Raw genomic sequence first — 19,465 nt, forward strand, 5'->3', positions numbered from 1 at the left:
TCTTGCTAGCACTGTGTATGTCCTGTGATAGACTCTTTTCCCTGCCCCATTTCCATGATTTATCACCTACCCCAACCTCAAGCCAATCCACAAGGCATCTCCCAAAGACTTGGGGTGATGGAAAGAGTTTACATGACTATATTTCTAGGTGTTCTTTCTCTACTTTTCATTTTTTTTTAGGTCAGACAGGATTCCTCAGGCATGCCTGAAGAATCAATAACTTGCTTTATTACACAGATTATTTTAGAATCCTCCTTCTTTCTAGTTCTGGTCCTCTCTCTGCCTGTCCCAAACCCATGCATACTGGGAAAATGCAATGTTCATGATTGGCTCCTCCATTTCAGTGGTGTACTATGGGTGTGACAGAGGGTGAAAGTGGGTACAGAGATTGCCTTGTTCATAAAGAATTTAAACACAATAATAAAACCAACTAAGAGTTGGTCTGCCTTCTATTATCACCATGCATCAGCAATTCTAAATGATGTTAGTAATGAAATACTCCTCCTTAGGGGAGTGGGGAGGCGGGGACTGGATGAAAGGTGAAGGGATTATTAGCCAAAGAACATATAGGCGTAGCTCATAGACACAGACAACATGTGTGGCGATGGCCAGGGGAAAGGGGGGGTGGGAACTGGGTGGAAGTGGGCAAAGGGGGGGAGGAAATGGGGACATATGCGATAGTGCCAACAATAAAAGAATACTCTTCCCTACGGGGCATGCTCCACTGTTACCCTTGTCCACCCCACCCAGCCCCCACCTTGGTTAACTGCTCCATTTAGGGGCCCAAAGCAGGCAGGCAACTGTGAAATGTGCACGTTCTCATCCTGTCTGCCAGCGAGTCTCTTCCTCCAAGCACAGGGAGCTTCCTTCTTCTTACCATTCTTTCCTCCCTCGGCTTCTGTGCCTCCGCTCTACTGGTTTTTCCCGTTGCCTCTGTTTATGCTTCCTTTGTCTTCTGACAAAATTGTCCCTCCCCTTCCCCTGAGGCAGAAAGCAGTCATGGTTAGTTTATTCTAAGGATCAAGTCACATGAGCAACTCTTGTCCAAGCTTCACCATGCGAATGCAGCTGCAGGAAAAATAAGAAAGCACCATGTTCCAGAGAAGAGCAGTGTTTCCTAAATAAGGTGAGCAAAACAGACAATGTGTAAGGGGTGGGCAAGGCTGCTCACTTGTGATGTGAGTGAAGCTGGCTCTCCTGAGGTCTGTTGTGGAAACATCCGACACAAGATCCTTGTGCAGGATTTTAGGAATGAGAAAAAAGACAGATCCAAATGCTCTGTGGCAGAATTATATTACTCCATAGCACAGCGGAAGATTTGAACCTTTTAGGTAGGTGGGTTTCCAGGTTGTAAAGTCAAAAAGGGTCAAGGGAAGCACCAGGAGTAGGTGGCCAGCCACACACAGCAGACTGTGGGTTCCTCTCCTGCACTTATCTTGATATGGGTACCTAGTGTGTCTGCAAACAAGATTGGGTGGTGCCCAGTCTCACACATGGCCAGTTAAGGACAAGAAGAAAGTCTGGCCCACTCAACCAGGATTTGATGCACAGGCTGCCTAATGGCTCAGTGTCTAGCAAGGCTTTCATGGAGAGGTGAGTGTCTAAAGACCATCCAGCACCGTGGACAGAGGCAGAGTGCAGGGCCCAACCCCCACACCTGGGAAAGTAGTAGCTGTTGCTAGTGTCCAGGAAGGAACAGGAATAGGAGAAATTCATTCTTGTAGCACATGCGCTTATGAGTGTAGGAGAGAGCTGAACACCCACACTGGGGCACTAACAAGGAAAGGTTTATTGTCTTCCAGCTCTGGAGGTGGAAATCTACAATCCTTCCTTTCCTCCAGAAGGTTTATCATTCTGAGAGACAGAGGCAATGGCCACTCTGACCAACCTGAAGTAGGCATCTGGGGTCTTTCTAAAAGTGGGCCCTCGGTACCCACTCTATTACCACTCCATTCCACTCTAGGGTGCTAAATTCCATGCTACTTGGGCTCAGCCACACCTCCCTGCCCCCCTCCTTTGCTCCTCCACCCTTGTCTCCCATCACCAGAGTCTGGGCATCACAGCACTGGCTTCTGTTGGCATATATTGATCCAGTGACGTAGAGGGCTCCAGCCAACTGCAGAGTCCCTGGGACTCGCAGGGGCTGCTGGACTGCAGGAGGGAAAGAAGCCATTTCTTTGGGCACCCTACCAAGGGAGAGAAAAACATCATCGCAGGAGAAGATGAAAATCACATAGAATGAGGGCATTTTATGTAGATCTTAGAAGACTGCTTGAAAACTTTGGGGATGAGGAGTCCTTCTTAAGATGGCACAAAATCTAGAAGCCATGGAGGAAAAGATGGCTATACCCTAAGTCCTCACTTAACATCTTCAGTAAGTTCTGTGACTCTGAGTGCAATGATGTATAACAAAAACCAATTTTACTGTAGGACAGTTGATGTAAACAAGACTTAAGTTCCTACGGCATCTCATCAATATTATATTTTGAAAGGCATTTTGACAATTTCCAATAAAATCCCAAATCCACATACCTGTTGGTCTAGAAATCTCATTTTAAGGGCCTATCCTAGAGATACAAAACAAGCAGTATTTATATTCAAACCCACCATTGATCTTAGTGGCAAAATTTTTTTAAAGGAATTTTTTTCAGTGGATTCTCAAAAGGACACTGAAGCAGGTGTCAGTGGAGTGTGATCCTTCGTCTATGCTCATTCTTTACGTGCAGTCAATCTCCAGTGACCTCTTGTAGCTTATAGTTTTAAACTAGGATGTTGTTTCCTTCCACATCTGTAATTCTTTTCCCAGACCTCATTCAGGAAACAAGAGAGCCATGGGGCCACCTCGTGGTGAATAAGCACAGATGTTCCAAGAGTTTTTCCATTAGCATTACTGTGCAGCATCGATACAAAAACAAGACCTGCCTGTGTTTCAGGGAGAAATTTCAGTCCTCGGTTTTGTCTAGACTTAACCCAGTTTCTGTTTGGAGTCCATCACCATCAGCATTGCTGCTGATTCCATAGGAAGAGTGGAAACTTAATCCTAATATATTATGGCTCATCTCTGCCCCACTTCGCAGCTCTCTGCCTCTTCTGTGCCATTGTTGAGAATTAACCATTGATTTGCCCCACAGACTTATCACTGCCTGCTCACTGATATCAAGCCCCCTAAGACCTCTCTGGAGTCCTATCATCTTTTGCTCTCCCCAAGAACTCTGCTGAGATGGCATCATGCACAGGCCCTTTCTGGAAAATTCATAATTCTTCAGATTTCAACAGAAGACTTCCTCCCAGCTCCACCCCACCCAAGGGAACCCTTAATTATCATTTTAGATCCACAGATATTCCCTCCATTGTGATGTTCACACTCAGAGGCATCTACTTAAGCACCTTAGTGAGTCTGGGCCTTAGTCAGAGACTGTCAGGCTGTTTTCTGCTATTACTTTCCTCCCCTGAGACAGTTAACTTCAAATGGCCCAGCTTCTTGGTTGGAGGTGGTTCTGGGAAAAGTTCAGGAAGAAAAAAAAAAAAAAAAGAAATACACCAGAGGGGAAAAGCATTAATTGATATCTTAAAATATCCCTCTAATACTTGTGTTTATTTGTATTTTCTCAGAAGTGGGCCCTATCTCTAGCTCAGATCATTTCATTGTACCCGAGACTCCTATCAACTTGCCAACTCACCACCTCCACCTGGATAGCTAAGGAACAGAATGATACAACATCATTTTTTTCTGTTTTAAGCATTTAAAAAAATCCATTGATGATGAACCCCTACACACGGAGGATTAGAAATAATCTCAAATCTGCACTTAAGACACACCTGGTTTACTGCAGTGGAGACAGCAGCAATTTTCTAGCATCTCCTCTCCGCACAGAGAAGCAGCCCACCGATGGGAAGCTGGTTCTTGTGTGTGGAAGGAGCTACAAGTTTAGGGTCCTGTTATCAGTTGGATAATAATGGCTTCTGATTGGTAGTTGGGTGGTACTAAACTAATGAGAAAGTTTGTGACTTAAACTGAATACTTAATAGAGTGCAAAGTACTTTGTCAAATTTGCGTAGTGTAATTATAATTAAACATAATTTTCCAATGGGCGGTGAGAACTCTCCCCATCAACAAAATAGAAATAGACTTTCCAGTCCCAACAGAGGCAAATGGCAGGTGCTTAAGACTATGCTTTCAGGGACCACTGTTTACAGTACGCTAGCAGAGAGGTTTCTGAATGGCATCAGAACCCTGATGGAGAGCTGTAGGGCTGACTCCTGTGCAGTTGGCCGGTGGTGCCACCTGGTGGACCCACAGGTTGCTGTTGAAAACTGTTCTTTTATTCCTTAAGGAGAGGACACAAACCTAGGGGCTCCTTTCTGATTTTGTTCTTCATTCTCATAGTTTGTTTTCTTTCCAGTCAAGGAAAGGGATGACATGTGGTTATATTCTTTTATTTCAATTTCTTAGGGCAATGTTAAGCCTGTATTTTGTAACCAAGTTCTCAAAAAGGTAAATTAAAGTTTAACTCCTTTTTGCTACTCTCTCTTAACCACACATCTCCTTTATCGGGCAAAGCAGTTATTTTTTTCTCTGCTTATTTTTATATAACATATGTAATACTGTTTTATTTTTGAGTCAGTATCTTCTTACTAAATGTCCATCAGTCCATGTGTATGTAATTACTGGGTTGTTGTTGTTGTTGTTTATCTGTTTATTGTATCTTAAGTTAAAACAAACCATAGTATCTTTAGCCAATGATGAGCCATCAGGTTTCTTTCGATTCTTTGCTGCAATAGGCAGTGCTACAATGAACACTGTTTAAAAACATTTTTTTTTTCTTTATTGATTTTAGAGAGAGAAGATGGGAGAGAGACAGAAACATCAATGAGAGAGAACATCGATTGGCCACCTCCTGCATGTCCCCCACTGGGGTCAGGCCCACAACCTGGGCATGTGCCCTGACCAGGAATTGAACTGGTGACCTCTTGGTGCATGGGTCTATGCTCAACCACTGAGCCACACCAGCCAGGCTGCAATGAACACTCCTGTGTGTCCTGTACATATGTGTGAGTTTTCCCTGGGAGTAGACATGATGTGGAATTACTGAGTGAACAGGTATGTTTAGGTTCTGAGATGCTGCCAGATTTTCTTTCAATTCAGCACTCCAAGTTTATACCCTGTCAACAGGGTGTGGAGCCTGCCTCTTGTCTCCATTCGTATTCTCTCTCTTTCAATCTAGGGAGAGGAAATAATCTTATTGCTGCTCTAATTAATTCCCCTGTTTACTAACTAGATGGAAACTTTTTATATTTCATCATCACTCATAATATTTTCTTCAGTAAATGCCTATTAATATGTTTTATACAGTTCAATATTGAATTGTATGAGCTTTTTTTCATATTGCAAGAGTTCTTTGTCTATTCTGAATATTAGTTTTTGGTAATACTACTCAGTCTTTAATTTTGTTTATAGTGTCTTATTCAAAAGTTATCAATATTTATGTAATTAGATTTATCAATCTCATGGTTTTTTTCTTTTTGTTTTAAGAGGATTTTGCATACCTTTTTGTTGTTGTTGTTAATCCTCACCTGAGGGTATTTTTTCCATTGATTTTTAGAGAGAGTGGTAGGGTGGGAGGAAGGGGAAAAGAAAGAATAAGAAAGAGAAATAGCACTCTGGCTGGTTTGGCTCAGCGGTTGGAGTGTCGGCCTGTGGACCAGAGAGTCCCGGGTTCAGTTCCTGCTAGGGGCACGTACCGAAAAAAAGAAAAAGAAAAAAGAAAAGAAAGAGAAATATCTATGTGAGAGAGACACATCAATCGGTTGCCTCCCCTACATGCCCTGGACTGGAGCAGGAATCAAACCTGAATTCCAGGTCTGTGCCCTTGACAGGGAGTCAAACCTGTGACCTTTCGATGCACGGGGCCCATGCTCTAACCACTTAGCTACACCAGCCAGGGCAGATTTTGAATACTTCTTTTTTCTTTATTGATTTTAGAGAAAGGGGAAGGGAGAGAGAGAGAGAGAGATAGAAACATTGATGAGAGAGAACATCGATTGGCCACCTCCTGCATGGCCCCCACTGGGAATTTGGCCCACAATCTGGGCATGTACCCTGACCGGGAATAGAACTGATGACCTCTTGGTGCATGGGTTGACACTCAACCACTGAGCCACACTGGCAGAGCACATTTTGAATACTTTTAAAAATTTATTTTCCAGCTGGAAGTTTGTACTTTTTGATCAATCCCATCCTTCCATCTCTCCCACCCTCCACCCCGATAAAGTGCAAAGATGGTGCCCACCAGTCTCTGTGCTGAAGAATGGCTCTTAGATGTGTGTGTTAAATTAGATGCCTGCCCCTCAGGCTGACACTTGAACATAAGCAAACGAGCCTCTTTCACTTGAAGTCTGGCGTCCAGTGGCCACTTCTGCTCTGGTCCCCTAGGATGGGTAGGTCTGAAGGTGTGAGCATTTGAGGAGCTGTTTCTCAGATCGCCACAGACCAGTGGGTCTCGTGGATGGGAGCCCCATTCGTTTTCAAAACTAGATATTTTGAGGGCTCATCTCTCCAGTGCAGGTTTTAAAAGTTATGGTCCCAATGTGGGCTCACATCCTTCACTCCTCAGGGAGACTATTTGGGTCTTGAATTCCCTCTGGATTGTCGGTCCCCACACTGGGGCATGGGGACCTGGCAAGCCTAGGTCCCAGCCTTTCCTATTTGCTTCAATATGTCTTTCTTTTTGTTTGTCCACCGTGTAGTTATAGCTCAGCCAGCCTTGAGTTTTTTTTCAGAGGAAACTGTTTCATAGGTAGCTGTGGACTAGGAGGGTCTGTAAAAGGAGGTGAATGAGCTTGAACCAGTCCCTCCTTGGCATGAAATCCTTTCTGTGGGTTCTAGTCTCCTCTTGCTGGTCTGGAAGTCATTTTACAGTAAGTAAATATTTAAAGTAACTTTAAAGTAAGTTTAATCCTAATTATAGTTATTAAGAACATATGATCTAGACATCTGCCTAAGAGCTTATTTATGGAATATCTTAATTTAATCTGTATAACAACCGAATAAGGCAGATATACTAACATCCTATTCCCAAGAAGGAAACTAAGGCAGAAAAAAAGATAAGTAATTCAAAGTCTCATAGCTAATATGAGTCAGAAGTTTGTTTTGCCTGAATTCATCTCATAGGTTGATTTCCTAACCACCCTTTTCTTCTCCATTGCCTCTACACCAACGGTTCTCAAACTTGAACCATCATCAGCTTCACCTGGAGGATTTGCTCAAGCACAGATCACCGGGCTCCACCCCCAGGGTTCAGATTCATAGGTTTGGGGGTGGTGGCTGAGTTTTACATTTCTAACATGTTCCCAGCTGGTGCTGCTGCTGCTTGTCCAGAGATCATGCTTTGGAATATATATACAGCAACATCTATCTATATATGTTGCCACACACACACACACACACACACACACACGCAACATCTCTCTTTTGCAATATATTCCAGTTTTGGAATATATATACAACAACACCTATCTATATATGTTGACACACACACACACACACACACACACACATGCACACATGCAACATCTCTCTTTTGCAATATATTCCAGTTTTCTGCCTCCTATCCACTTTCTAGGCAACCAGAATGATCTTTCTAATTTCACTTGGAAATATTTATTGAGTGCCAGGCACTATGTTAAGCATAAAGGATAAAATAATGAGCAAAATAAGCAAGAATCCTAATGTCACAATAACCTGAACACTCTCTTTCCTTGGCTGAATACCAGGTAATGTTGATCATGTTCTCCTTTCCATGAGTGTAAAATACAGAAGTATAGTAATTAAAGTTCTAATCCTACAATCAGCTCACACAATGGTTGAGTTAGCCCATGCTCTTTGATTTTGCTCTGGGCAGTTGTTTGGTGGAATAATGAAAACTCCTGCTTGTTTTTCACTCTAAGATAAATTCAGAGTTGTCTTGTGGATGTTGGGTAAGCAGGAATATGAGAGAAAATGAGATAAGATTCTTCAGGCTTATTCTTCCAGTTTTGTAAAACTTGACAAACCCCTTCATCTCTGGAAAGGTAGGGCATCAAAGATGGCTTATGATTATTTACTAATCCTGCCCCCCTCCTGTGAAGGTCTGTGCTTTATTTCTCTGTCCCTATCCATAGGACCAGTCCCAGAAAGAGTGGTGACCAAAATGTTCTTGGCATAGTTAGCTCAGAAAACTCCTCACCACTGCCAGTCACAATTATCTTTATCTCTCCTCTATTTTTGTTTTAAGGGCTTGATGTCTATTTTTTGGATGGGCAGAAAAAGCCTAAAATTTTGCTCATCTAAAATTTTGGTTGCACAATTCCTTGTTATTATAGGATAAACTCTTATCTAAGCTGGAGTTAAAATAGAAGACCCTGTCTGTCCTCACAGTTTCTTGAATTCTTTCCTCAAAACATGGCCTTTGTTCTCAGGCTGATTTGTAAGAGTTTATATATCTTCAGGATGGCAAAGCAGAGTGTAGGGGGAAGCTGCAGAGGTTGGTTGCCTTTTGAGAACTTGATTTTTATCCCATGGTCAACAGATAACTATGGACAGCTTTGAACTGGGAAAAGACAAAGATTGAGTAAGCATTCTACACCACCTTTTAGCTTTCTGTGTGAAGTGCAGGAACTGAAGGGAACTGGAGGCAGGAAGCCCCGGGAGAAGGCAGTTGCAGTGTTTTGCAGTGATCCTGAAGAGAAATGGTGGTGACCTAGATTAAAGCTGTGGACGGGAGGATGAGGAAGCATAAGCATTCTTGAGATATTTGATGGTACCAGATGTAGTTTTAGGAACGTTATCTAGGGAGAAACAGGGAGGAATCAAAAATGGCACTGGGATTTTTGGCTTTAAGCAACAGATTGGAGGTTGAAGCCATTCCTTGAGAAAGCTAATACTGCATGGAGGTGAGCATGATGTACTCGGGATGGACATGTTGAGTTTCAGGTACTTTGGGAAATCAATTCAACTGGAATGCCCAATAAGTAATAAAATAAATCCTATCACTTTGAGCGTGAAATCATTCCAGGGGCTCACTGTTGCCAAGGGTACATATTCCAAATTTCTTAACAAGACTTACAATTAACTTACCTTTTTTCGGTTTCATCTCTGCCCCCAGGCCCCACCCACAGGTGCTCAGCCCAAACTCAATTTTAGTTCCTCACAAGGAGAACGCTCTCTGAGATCTCAGGGGCTTGGTGCCACCTGTCCTGTCTGTCAGGCCCTATTTCATCCTCCTCGCCTTTCACAAAGAGTGAGGCCAGGTAGGGTGATGGGATAAAAGGTTGAGCAGAAGACGACCTCACCCATACCCTTGCGGAGCTTCCAGTATAATGGCGCAGTCGGACACTAATCCAATACTTATACATACAACTAAAAATTAAATCAAACATTAACACTGCAAATGAGTTCAGAGCTGCCAACAGAAGGTAGTGCCTAGTAAGGATGAGAGCCCATAATGGGGTTTTGACATCAAGACCTGCCTGAGAAAGTGGACATTGAGTTGATTCAAAGAGGGAGAAAAGCTTTCTAAGCTGCGAGAATATCCCTGTGGACTCTACAGTGTAGAGGGTCATAACCTGGTACATTATAGGGAACTAGAGAAATATACTTTTTCCCTAAAAAACCCAGGTCGGGTGAAAGGGGTGGGGGAAAACACGCACACACACAAAAATGGGTATTTTGTCCCGTAGCAGCTGCCATAGGGCCGCAGTAGTCCGCGATCCCGTCGCAATGGGTTCTGGGAGTTGTAGTCTCTACCCGCGCGTGCAGGCATGGCGGCCTCCATTGCAGGGTGCTGCGGAGCAGCGACGGGCCTGACCCGGGGTGTTGGAGCCTCCCGGGCGCTGCTGCCTGCGCCGGCCTCTGTCGTCTGCTGTAAGTGGGGCGAGGCTTGAGAGCCAGGGCGCACAGGAGGTGCAGGGCCAGGTTGGTGGTAGGCGAGCCTGGAAGTCTGGAGCGACCTTGGCGGAGGCCCCTCGTAGGCCCGCAAGCTGGGGGAGGTTGCAGGATTCCCGGGGAGTTCAGGACCGCACGAGCAGTCTTGACCCTTGTTGTCTGTTCCCGCAGGGGCCCGCGCGGGGCCCGGCCGGCTGCAGAGCACGGGACCTTCCCAGCCCGGTGCGGGCACGTTCCAGCCGCCCCCGAAGCCCGTCATCGTGGACAAGCGGCGCCCCCCGCGCCGGGAAACCAGGTGAGGCTGCGCCGGCGCGATGCCCGCGTCGTGGGTCGGTGCGCTCGCGAACCCGGTTCGCTTTAGATCTGGGCTCTGAAGCGGGGGTGGAACTCCCACTACGCCGATGCGTGTGCCGTCCGACTCGGGCGTCCTCGCTGCTTGCAAGCTGGACCGAACCGTCTCAGCAATCGTATTGAATCAGAACTTTATCTAAGTTCTAAGGATTCCCGTGTTTGAAGCCCTCTCCATCGGCATTTGGCCTGCATCAGGAGTTTTTCTCTCCGCGTATCTTATTTTATCCCCTTACGTTCAGGAGCCTGCCTGGCCTCGCCAGGGAGGAAGTGGATTAGCCGTGTTTCAGCTTCTCACCTCCTGTTTTAGTTTCCCGGCAAATGTGGGACAGTGGCAAAAATTTTCTGCCAGTTTGGGTTTGAAATTTGCTCTTCAAAAACTGTGCTTAAAAACCCGGTTTACCCAAAAGAATGGTGGTAACTTTGGAGGTACATGTAAATTTAGATTTAGGATTTGCAGAAGATTCTATAGATCTAATTAAAAAGCCAGTTTGCGGGGGTGGGAAACTTGGTGTGATTATAGACTTTCTGAAGGGCTGTTGATTGGATTATCTGTGTGTGTGTGTGTGTGTGTGTGTGTGTGTGTAACATTTCAGAAATTCTGTGGTTCTGAGTTGAAATAAAGTTGAATTTATGGAACTTAGAAATTAAGAAAAGACTTCCTTATACAACTTTTATTTTTTAAGGTGGAAAAGGGATATTTCCTAAATTGCAGCACTTAATGTAATCCAGTTAAATGGAATGTAAGTTATGTAACTGCTTTGCAAAACAATTTAACGAGTTTGAGGTTGTATACATTTCCACCCAGAAAGGCATAAAACTTAAAATATTAAGTTCAAGAAATGTACAAGGATGCACACAAAAGTATCGTTTGTAACAAGCAAAAATTAAGAAGCATCCTAGATATCCATCAGAGTAGGTGGACTATATATGAACTAGAGCAGTATGGGTGAACTTCACAAATATGTGTGATAAAAAGCAACCTGCAGAAGAATTGATATAGTATGATAGCTTTTTAATATTGCCCAGACATACATGCATATGTAAAGTATAAAAAATGTATGTATGGGGAAATTCTGAACTTTCACAGAGCAGTCAAACCTAGCTTTTCCAGTAGCTCTACAAGTTGATATGTGGCTCCTGATGTGGCAAAATAAGATCACATCTTCAAAAAAGTCAGTGTCATATAAATACAAAGATGGGGAATAGTTCTAGTTGAAGGGACTAACAATCAGATAAGAAGTGTGAAGTTTGACTGTATCTTGGATTGGGCAACAAACAGCTATTAGAGACCTTTTCCAGGATAATTTGGTACATTTAAATATGAACTATATATTAGATTATATTTGTGAATTAATGCTGAAATTCTTAGGTGTCATAAAGGAATTGTGATAAATGTAGGAGAATGTCCTAATTTTTTAATTTAATTAAATTTTTTTCTTTATTGATTTCAGAGAGAGAGGAAGGGGAGGGAGAGAGAGATAGAAACATCGATGAGCCCTGGCCAGTTTGGCTCAGCGGTTAAAGCGATGGCCTGCAGACCAGAGAGCCCCGGGTTCAGTTCCCGCTAAGGGCACGTACCTCAGTTGCAGTTTGTCCCCAGCCCCGGTTGGGGTCGTGTGGGTGGTGGCCAGTTGATGTGTTTCTCTCACATCAGTGTTTCTGTCTCTCTCTTCCTCTCTCCCTCCCGCTCTATCTGAAGATATATGCAAAAATGTCCTGGGGTGAGGATTAAAAAAAAAGAAACATCAATGAGAGAGAACATCGATTGGCTGCCTCCTGCATGCCTCCCAGTGGGGATTTGGCCCACAACCTGGGCATGTGCCCTGACCAGGAATCAAACCTGCAACCTCTTGGTGCATGGGTCGATGCTCAACTACTGAGCCATACCAGCCAGGGAATGTCCTTATTCTTAACAGACACCTTCTAAAGTATCGAGGGATGAAGTGCCTTGCTGCTTGTTATTTCAAATGGTTCAGGGAAAAAATTATATATAAAGCAAATATGGCAAAATGTTGGCAGTAGGTGAAGCTAGGTGAAGTATATTTGGGTGTTCATTGTATTACTATTTCAACTTTTGGTAGGTTTTAAAATTTTCAAAGTAGGAAATTGAGAAAAGGGAACAAATTCATAGGTATAATGACCAAATTTAGTTAATTACATCATAGTATTATAGGGGTTGGGAGGGGAGCACAGGGGCTTCAATCATATTGATAATTTATTTCTTGAGATGGGTGATAGAGACATGAACTTGCATTGTAATGCCATATATACTTTTCTATAAATTACATATTTTATAATGAGTTTGGAGTCAGTTAAGGAGACTAGGAAGATTATTTTTTTAAGGTGGGTTTGTAGTTGATGATTTATATGTTTATATCTTTTCCAGTATAATTTATTATAATATGTACAGCTCAACATGAGGCCTGTGGTTATGGTCACAGGCTTTGGAGTCTGACATTTAAATCTTGACTTGAGCCCTGGCCAGTTTGGCTCAGCGGTTAGAGCGTTGGCCTGCGGACCAGAGAGTCCCGGGTTCCATTTCCGCTAAGGGCAGGGACCTCAGTTGCAGTTTGTACCCAGCCCTGGTTGGGGTCGTGTGGGTGGTAGCCACTCGATGTGTCTCTCACATCGATGTTTCTCTCTCGCTTGTCCTCCCTCTCTCCCTCCTACTCTGTCTGAGGATAAGTGCAAAAGTATACTCGGGTGAGGATAAAAAAAAAATCTTGATAACTTTATAGCTAATTAATTATAGGTAATTAATATTTACCCTCTCCAGGCTTCATTTTCTTCATCTGAAAAAAGAGATAATGACACCAAACCTACCTGGTTGTTGTAAGGATTAATTTATGCTATTGATGTTTACTAAAACTTTTTTTTTTTTTATCCTCACCCGAGGACATTTTTCCATTTTTTGTTCAGACAGAGCGGGAGGGAGAGAGAGGAAGAGGGAGAGAGAGAAACATCGATGTGAAGGGACACATCTAGTGGCTGCCACCCGCACGACCGACCAGGGCCGGGGACAAACTGCAACCGAGATACGTGCCCTTAGCGGGAACCGAACCCGGGCCTCTCTGTACCGCAGGCCGACGCTCCAGCCGCTGAGCTTAACCGGCTAGGGCTGTTTACTAAAACTTTTAACACAGTGCCAGGTGAGTACTCAGGCTTATTAACTATTTTCATAAGCATTAACAATTTTAGAAATAGGATTGATTCTTATTTAGAGAAGGAAGAATAAAACACTTCAAAATCATTATCTTGCTCTCTTGGTTTTTTAAGAAAGCAACAGATTCTTTTTTAATGGTCTTTAAAGTTTGCTTTTAATTTATTTTCTTCCTACAGGTTCTTGAGTCCTGAATTCATTCCTCCAAGAGGAAGAACAAATCCTCTGAAATTTCAGATAGAAAGACAAGACATGTTAGAAAGGAGAAAAGTAATCCACATTCCAGAGTTCTATGTTGGTCAGTACAAGCTGATTGCTCTTATTATTAATGGCTGGAGGGTTAGTTTTCTTGGCACAGAGAAGATTGTTTTTCATATGTCTGGGTTTTACCCTCTGGGGTACTTATTCCTGACAGTATAATGAAATCTTTAGGAAGTCCTGAAGTTTTCTAGAAATGCTATTGCTTATCTCTGCTTCTGATGTACAAGTTCACTTTACTTCTGCAATCACAGGAAGCATTCTCCGTGTCACTGCGGCCGACCCGTATGCCAATGGAAAAACCAGCCAGTTCCTGGGGATTTGCATCCAGAGATCAGGAAAAGGGCTCGGAGCTACTTTCATCCTTAGGAATACTATTGAAGGACAAGGTAGGGTCCATCTCATTTTGTTGATTTTCTGGAAAATGTTACATCAGGATTCTTTTTTGTTCTCTGCATCCTGGGTAGAACTCTGACTCGAAAGTGCAGGGGCTCTGAGGGACAACACGGGGCCTGTGGCCCTGGAAGGGTATGGAAATGGAGGTTACTGATTAAATACAGTTGGCGCTTTGCTTTCTCTGGAAGGCTTTTTGTATTGCAAGGGCAATGGCCGTTCGAAGTAGACTGACTTTCCAAACTGTGACAGTGTTACAGGGGGAGGCAAGTGACCAGAGCAATGTGTGGACATTCACTTCAGGAGCAAATAGCCCGAGAACACTGTAAACATAATGCTGTCCTTATGCATTACTTTCTCCTGAAACAGATGGCCCCAGTTCGTTTTCTATTACAACAGTCACCACAGGATCCGTTTTATAAGAAAAGACAAAATTACGTTTGCTGTCCCTAATAAGGCAGAGGAACAAGTGCTAAAGTTTGAGAAAGATTATGAATCCACTGGCAGAACAAGAAAGTTTTCATACTTAGTGTTGTGTCCTTCGTGATCTCCAGCAATGAGGCGCTGTAGTCCGGAGAAGTGGAACCTTGTTACAAGGGCGGTGTATCCTGCAGTGCCCTGGGTGCGTGCATGCAAGAGCTCAGCCCGGTCATGTGCTTGGGAAGCCTTGTCCTAGGGAGACATGAGCACAGGTGTGAGTCAGACAGACCTGGGCTTGATTTTCTGCTTTAAAATTGAAATAAATGTTTGTCCCTCCCCGGGTTGTGGTCAGTGGATTGCGATGTTGTACGTGAGGTGCTGGGCACAGTGTTATTTCCTTCTCGTCATGCATTACCGTGCATTTTGACTGTCCGCTGCCTGTACCTTCCCCATCCATACTCCCTTTTGTGGTGGTTCTTTCTAGTCCAATAGCTTTAAAAACCACTCATATGATGACAATTCTCAACACATATCTTGAGCACTGAGCCTTTCCAGATTCCAGATTTGCACATATAACCACCAGTTTGGCATCTCCATTTGAATAGCTTATGAGCATAAAACAAGTTCAAAGCAGAACTCTGTATTTCCCCTCACAATGTGTTCTTTTCATGTTTTCTTCTATTTCCATAAATGGTGCCACTCCCCTTCCATTTACTTAAACCAAAAATTTAGGAGCTGTTTTTAATTCTCTTGCACACAGTCAGTCAGCTGGTTTTTATGGCTTGGTCTCAAAAAGTGTATCCGAATTTTGTCCCTCTCTCCACCTCCATGCTACCACTCTGGTTCTTGCACTACTTTCTCCCTGGCAGCTGGTTTGGTTCCTGGCCCACCAGTTACTGTGCTCCGGACAAATGGCCTTCTTCTGGTTTTTCTGACATGGCAAGTTTGTTAAGACCCCAGGGCCTTTGCATTGCCCATTCTTTCTGCCTGGAGCATTCTTGGCCTTTTCTAGTATTAGTTTAAATGTCATCGTTTCAGGGAGGCTGTCCCTGACTACTCTTTCCAGTTGCCCAGTCCTCAGTCAATGTCGTCTCCCTGTATTGTTCTCACTACATGAAATGACCTTCTAGGTTTGTTTGTTTATTGTCATCCACTAGAATATAAGCTTTATGAGAGGAGAAGGATCCTACCTATCTGGGTTTTGCTGTGGACACAGCTCCTAAATCAGTGCCTGAACCAGAATAGTCATACAATAAACTGGATTAAATCCTGGTATTAAACATTAGATGTTAATGTAGATCATATATTTTACTATTTGTATTTCTCTTGGGATTATTCCAGGAAATCTCAAAACACACTCTTTTCCTTAAGTGTTTGATGATACAGATAATGTATATTAAACTATGACTTGTAGCATCTTGGAAGCACTCAGGCTGTTCTTAGCTTGCTCCCCGTGGAAAGCCCCAGAGTGTTCAGAACCCTGGGCTGTCCGTAGGAGGGTTTCTGAACCCAAACTAGAGCTTAAAAATGTGCTTACTCTTTTTCACATCATTAATCCTACTGCTCTTAATGTAAACGATAGTTTTATTTACGTAATTGGGAAATAAACCACATGATGGTGAAGAATTGACTCAGTGTATTTATAGATGACATCATTCTTTTGGCTTTATTGTTCTAATTCATATTTTCTTATTTTTTAATCTATATGGATTTAAGTTTATTTCTGTTTATTTCACTCATCTTCATTTTAAAGATTCAAATTTATGCCACATTTCCTATGACGGGAAGCTTGTGCAGGGGTCTGGATTTAGATCTTAAGGATGTGTTTTCTTCTCTTCTCAGGTGTTGAGATTTGCTTTGAACTTTATAATCCTAGAATCCAGGAGATCGAAGTGGTCAAATTAGAGAAACGGCTGGACGACAGCTTGCTGTACCTACGAGACGCCCTTCCAGAGTACAGCACTTTTGACGTTAATATGAAGCCAGTACCACAGCAGTCTAGCCAAGAAGTTCCCGTGAATCAGGTATGAGTTGTACATTTGGAACTGGAAGTTCAAGTGTAAAATGAGTCATCTTATGAAAACTTTTAGAAGAATTTTGCTTATGACTGTCAGCCTAATTTATTCCTTTTTTTTTTTCATATATATATATATATCTATCTATCTTCCTTAGCTGAAAGTGAAAATGAAGCCTAAGCCATGGTCCAAACGCTGGGAGCGTCCAAAGTTTAATATTAAAGGAATCCAATTTGATCTCTGTTTAACGGAGGAGCAGATGAAGGAAGCCCAGAAGTGGAGCCAGCCGTGGCTCGAGTTCGACATGATGCGGGAATATGACACTTCAGAAATCGAAGCTACAATACAGGCAGAAATTGAAGCGTCGAAAAAGTCTTGATCTGAACATGTATTTAGATCCCTGCAGAGGATATACTGACTCTCAGAGGTTTTTTTTTAGAGACCAATTTAATTTCATATATAGGGACATAGTTGTTAAATCAACTAAGCATTCATTATTTTGTGACTACTGTTTTTTTAAAAAATTGAATTAGCACCTCCGTTTATTACTTGAAGAAGAGAAATACAGTATACATGCCAAGTGGTCTGGTGTCTGTTCTGTTACTGGAGACAGAGCCAAACTATTACAGAATCCTCCTATATAAGCCGAAATCTGAACCAGGGAGGAGGTGCACAGCCCTGACAGCTGGGCCTGCCCCTCAGGTGGGCGGCCGCCCGACCCTTCTGCTCAGCAGGGCCAGGGTCGCACAGGCAGAATGTGGTGCCTCCACTGGGCTGGGTGTCACCAGTTTCCCATCCCTGCTCACCGAGGACCCAGCCCTTCAGTGAAGCGAGATGCAGCGAGGGCAAAGGCCCGTGGCCGGGCAGGGCAGGCGGCACTGTCTTCTGGAGCACTAGGGCAGGACAGGGTCACCTCAGAGGCACTGGGGCAGGGAACAGTGTGAGAGAGGAGGCATCTGACCGCAACTCCCCTTGTCTCCGAGCCTCTCCTCCCCACGCAGCCCGCCCTGAGCCAGGCCGGGAGACCGCAGTGTAGGGGCTCTGGCTTCACAGTCGTTGCCAGGCCTCCGTGTCCATTGCTCTTGGAGAAGACCTATATCAGTTTCTGAAACCTCAGTCAGACCATGTCTCTTCCTGCTTAAAATGCTTCCAGATCCTCCCGTCCCTGTGGGGTAACATCTATGAAAAGCAGACTCCAGAGCCCTGAACGAGCGGGTGCTGAGGCCTGCCTCTCGGCAGCCCTGACCCCAGCACTGTTAGTGCAGCCAGGGTGATGAACGCTTCATCAAAACCAGCAGTAAATGCTTACTTTATGTTCCTCACGCTCCGTTTTCAAAGGCAGGGAACATGTAGTGCACTTTGGAAGGCTGTGCAGATGTTGGTAGCAGCCGTCAGAGAAGCAGGACAGGGCAGTGGTTCAGACCTGGGCTCGAGCCGGATGGCAGGAGTTGCAGTCTTGGTTTCCCCATGCTGTGTGGCTGTGGGCAAGTTCCCTAACCTCCCTGTGCCTCGGTTCCCTCACACAGAATGGGGCTAAGTCTCTCCCTCACAGCATTGTTGTGAGGATTAATGAGTGTTTTGAAATGCTTGGGGGAATGTCTGGCACCTGGTAAACCGGTGTTTGGTATTAATAAATAAAATGTATGTACTTACTAAATTAATAAACAGATACAAACAGACTTGACTTCCTAAACTATATTTGATTGCATCCAGCCCTAAACTTGTCCCCACCCTGTGACCCACTGCCTCTCCCCACATGAACACGCACCCCACCCCCAGCACCCTTTCGCCCCATTCTGGAAAAGAAGTCTTGGGTACTGCATCTGTAGGACACACATCTGCAAGCTTGGTCTCCCCTCCCTAATGCACAGCCGGGCGCACACATTGGTCCATCCATCTCCTGTGAGACTCAAACATCTGGTCGGTGATCAAAGATCAAGTTCACTTTCATTAGCCAACAGGAGGAGCGTGGAACCCATTCCTGAACGCCCTGCCCCTCTGTTATCACAACACCATGCTCTCCCTGCAGTGACCCATAGATGGCACCATTTCCTCTGGCTGGGCACAGAGGGACCTTCCATGGCTTAGAGTAGTTTTACTGTGTGTGTGTCTGGACCTTGAAATGGACTGGGTGACAGTTATGATGGAATCCTGGTCTTCAGGGACTCCGCATGCCCTCGATGAATGGAGCTTGTAATCCTAGTAATCTCATCTCTCCCTCACTCCCGAGGCAGGGCTCGTGAGACTTCAGTAAATGTATAAAGTTGCCAGATTTAACAGAGAGACAGGTGATGGCTTCATGGAAGACAGATAACTGGGGGCCTTGTCCCCAAGGAGCTGACACCAATGACCAGTCTTGGTCTTCAGGACCTGGGCAGAGTGGAGGCAGCCTCTCTCCCACCAGCTGGTAAACTGTTAAATACACCAAACTCTCACAAGTTCAGACCTGAGAGTCTATAACCTCTCAAAACACCAGGGTTCCCTTATCAGGAGACCCCGAAAACAGAAATCAGGCAGTAGCGGGGTTCCACGTGTTCCCCTCCACCATGGCTGTTCTTGCCAAGGCCATGGTGAATGACCCTTTTGCTTCTGTTATGGTCTGAATGTTTATGTCCCCCAGAACGCACATGTCGGAGTCCTACGGGATTAGGAGTGGGCCTCTGGCGGTGCTGAGGTCATGACGGGCAGTCCTCGTGAGCGAGATTAGTGCCTCTACAAGAAGGAACACGACAGAGATGGTTCCCTCTCCACCATGTGAGGACACATACACTAAAGTGACTTTCTGTAAACCAGGAGAGGGCCTTTGCCAGAGCCCCACCATACTGGCGCCCCGATCCCTGACTAGCCTCCAGAACAGGAATAAATGTTGTGTGGCATTCTGTTACAGCAGCCCAAACTAAGGCAGTTTCCAAACTCAGCAGGCACTGTCCTCCTCCGCCTTTCTTC

At 44.3% G+C, this 19,465-nt stretch overlaps 1 protein-coding gene across 1 annotated transcript; it reads left to right on the forward strand.

The window, feature by feature from the left end:
• The first annotated feature begins 9,798 nt into the window (after positions 1 to 9,798).
• On the forward strand, positions 9,799 to 18,179 carry MRPL19 (mitochondrial ribosomal protein L19). Its single transcript, XM_036262975.1, has 6 exons — positions 9,799 to 9,901; positions 10,094 to 10,217; positions 13,613 to 13,731; positions 13,946 to 14,080; positions 16,347 to 16,528; positions 16,677 to 18,179. The coding sequence occupies exons 1-6, from the start codon at positions 9,799 to 9,801 to the stop codon at positions 16,896 to 16,898; spliced, it is 885 nt and encodes a 294-aa protein (XP_036118868.1). The 3' UTR covers positions 16,899 to 18,179.
• Positions 18,180 to 19,465: the final 1,286 nt, after the last annotated feature.

Source organism: Molossus molossus, unplaced genomic scaffold, assembly GCF_014108415.1.
Source record: "Molossus molossus isolate mMolMol1 unplaced genomic scaffold, mMolMol1.p scaffold_m16_p_15, whole genome shotgun sequence".
NCBI lineage: Eukaryota > Metazoa > Chordata > Mammalia > Chiroptera > Molossidae > Molossus > Molossus molossus.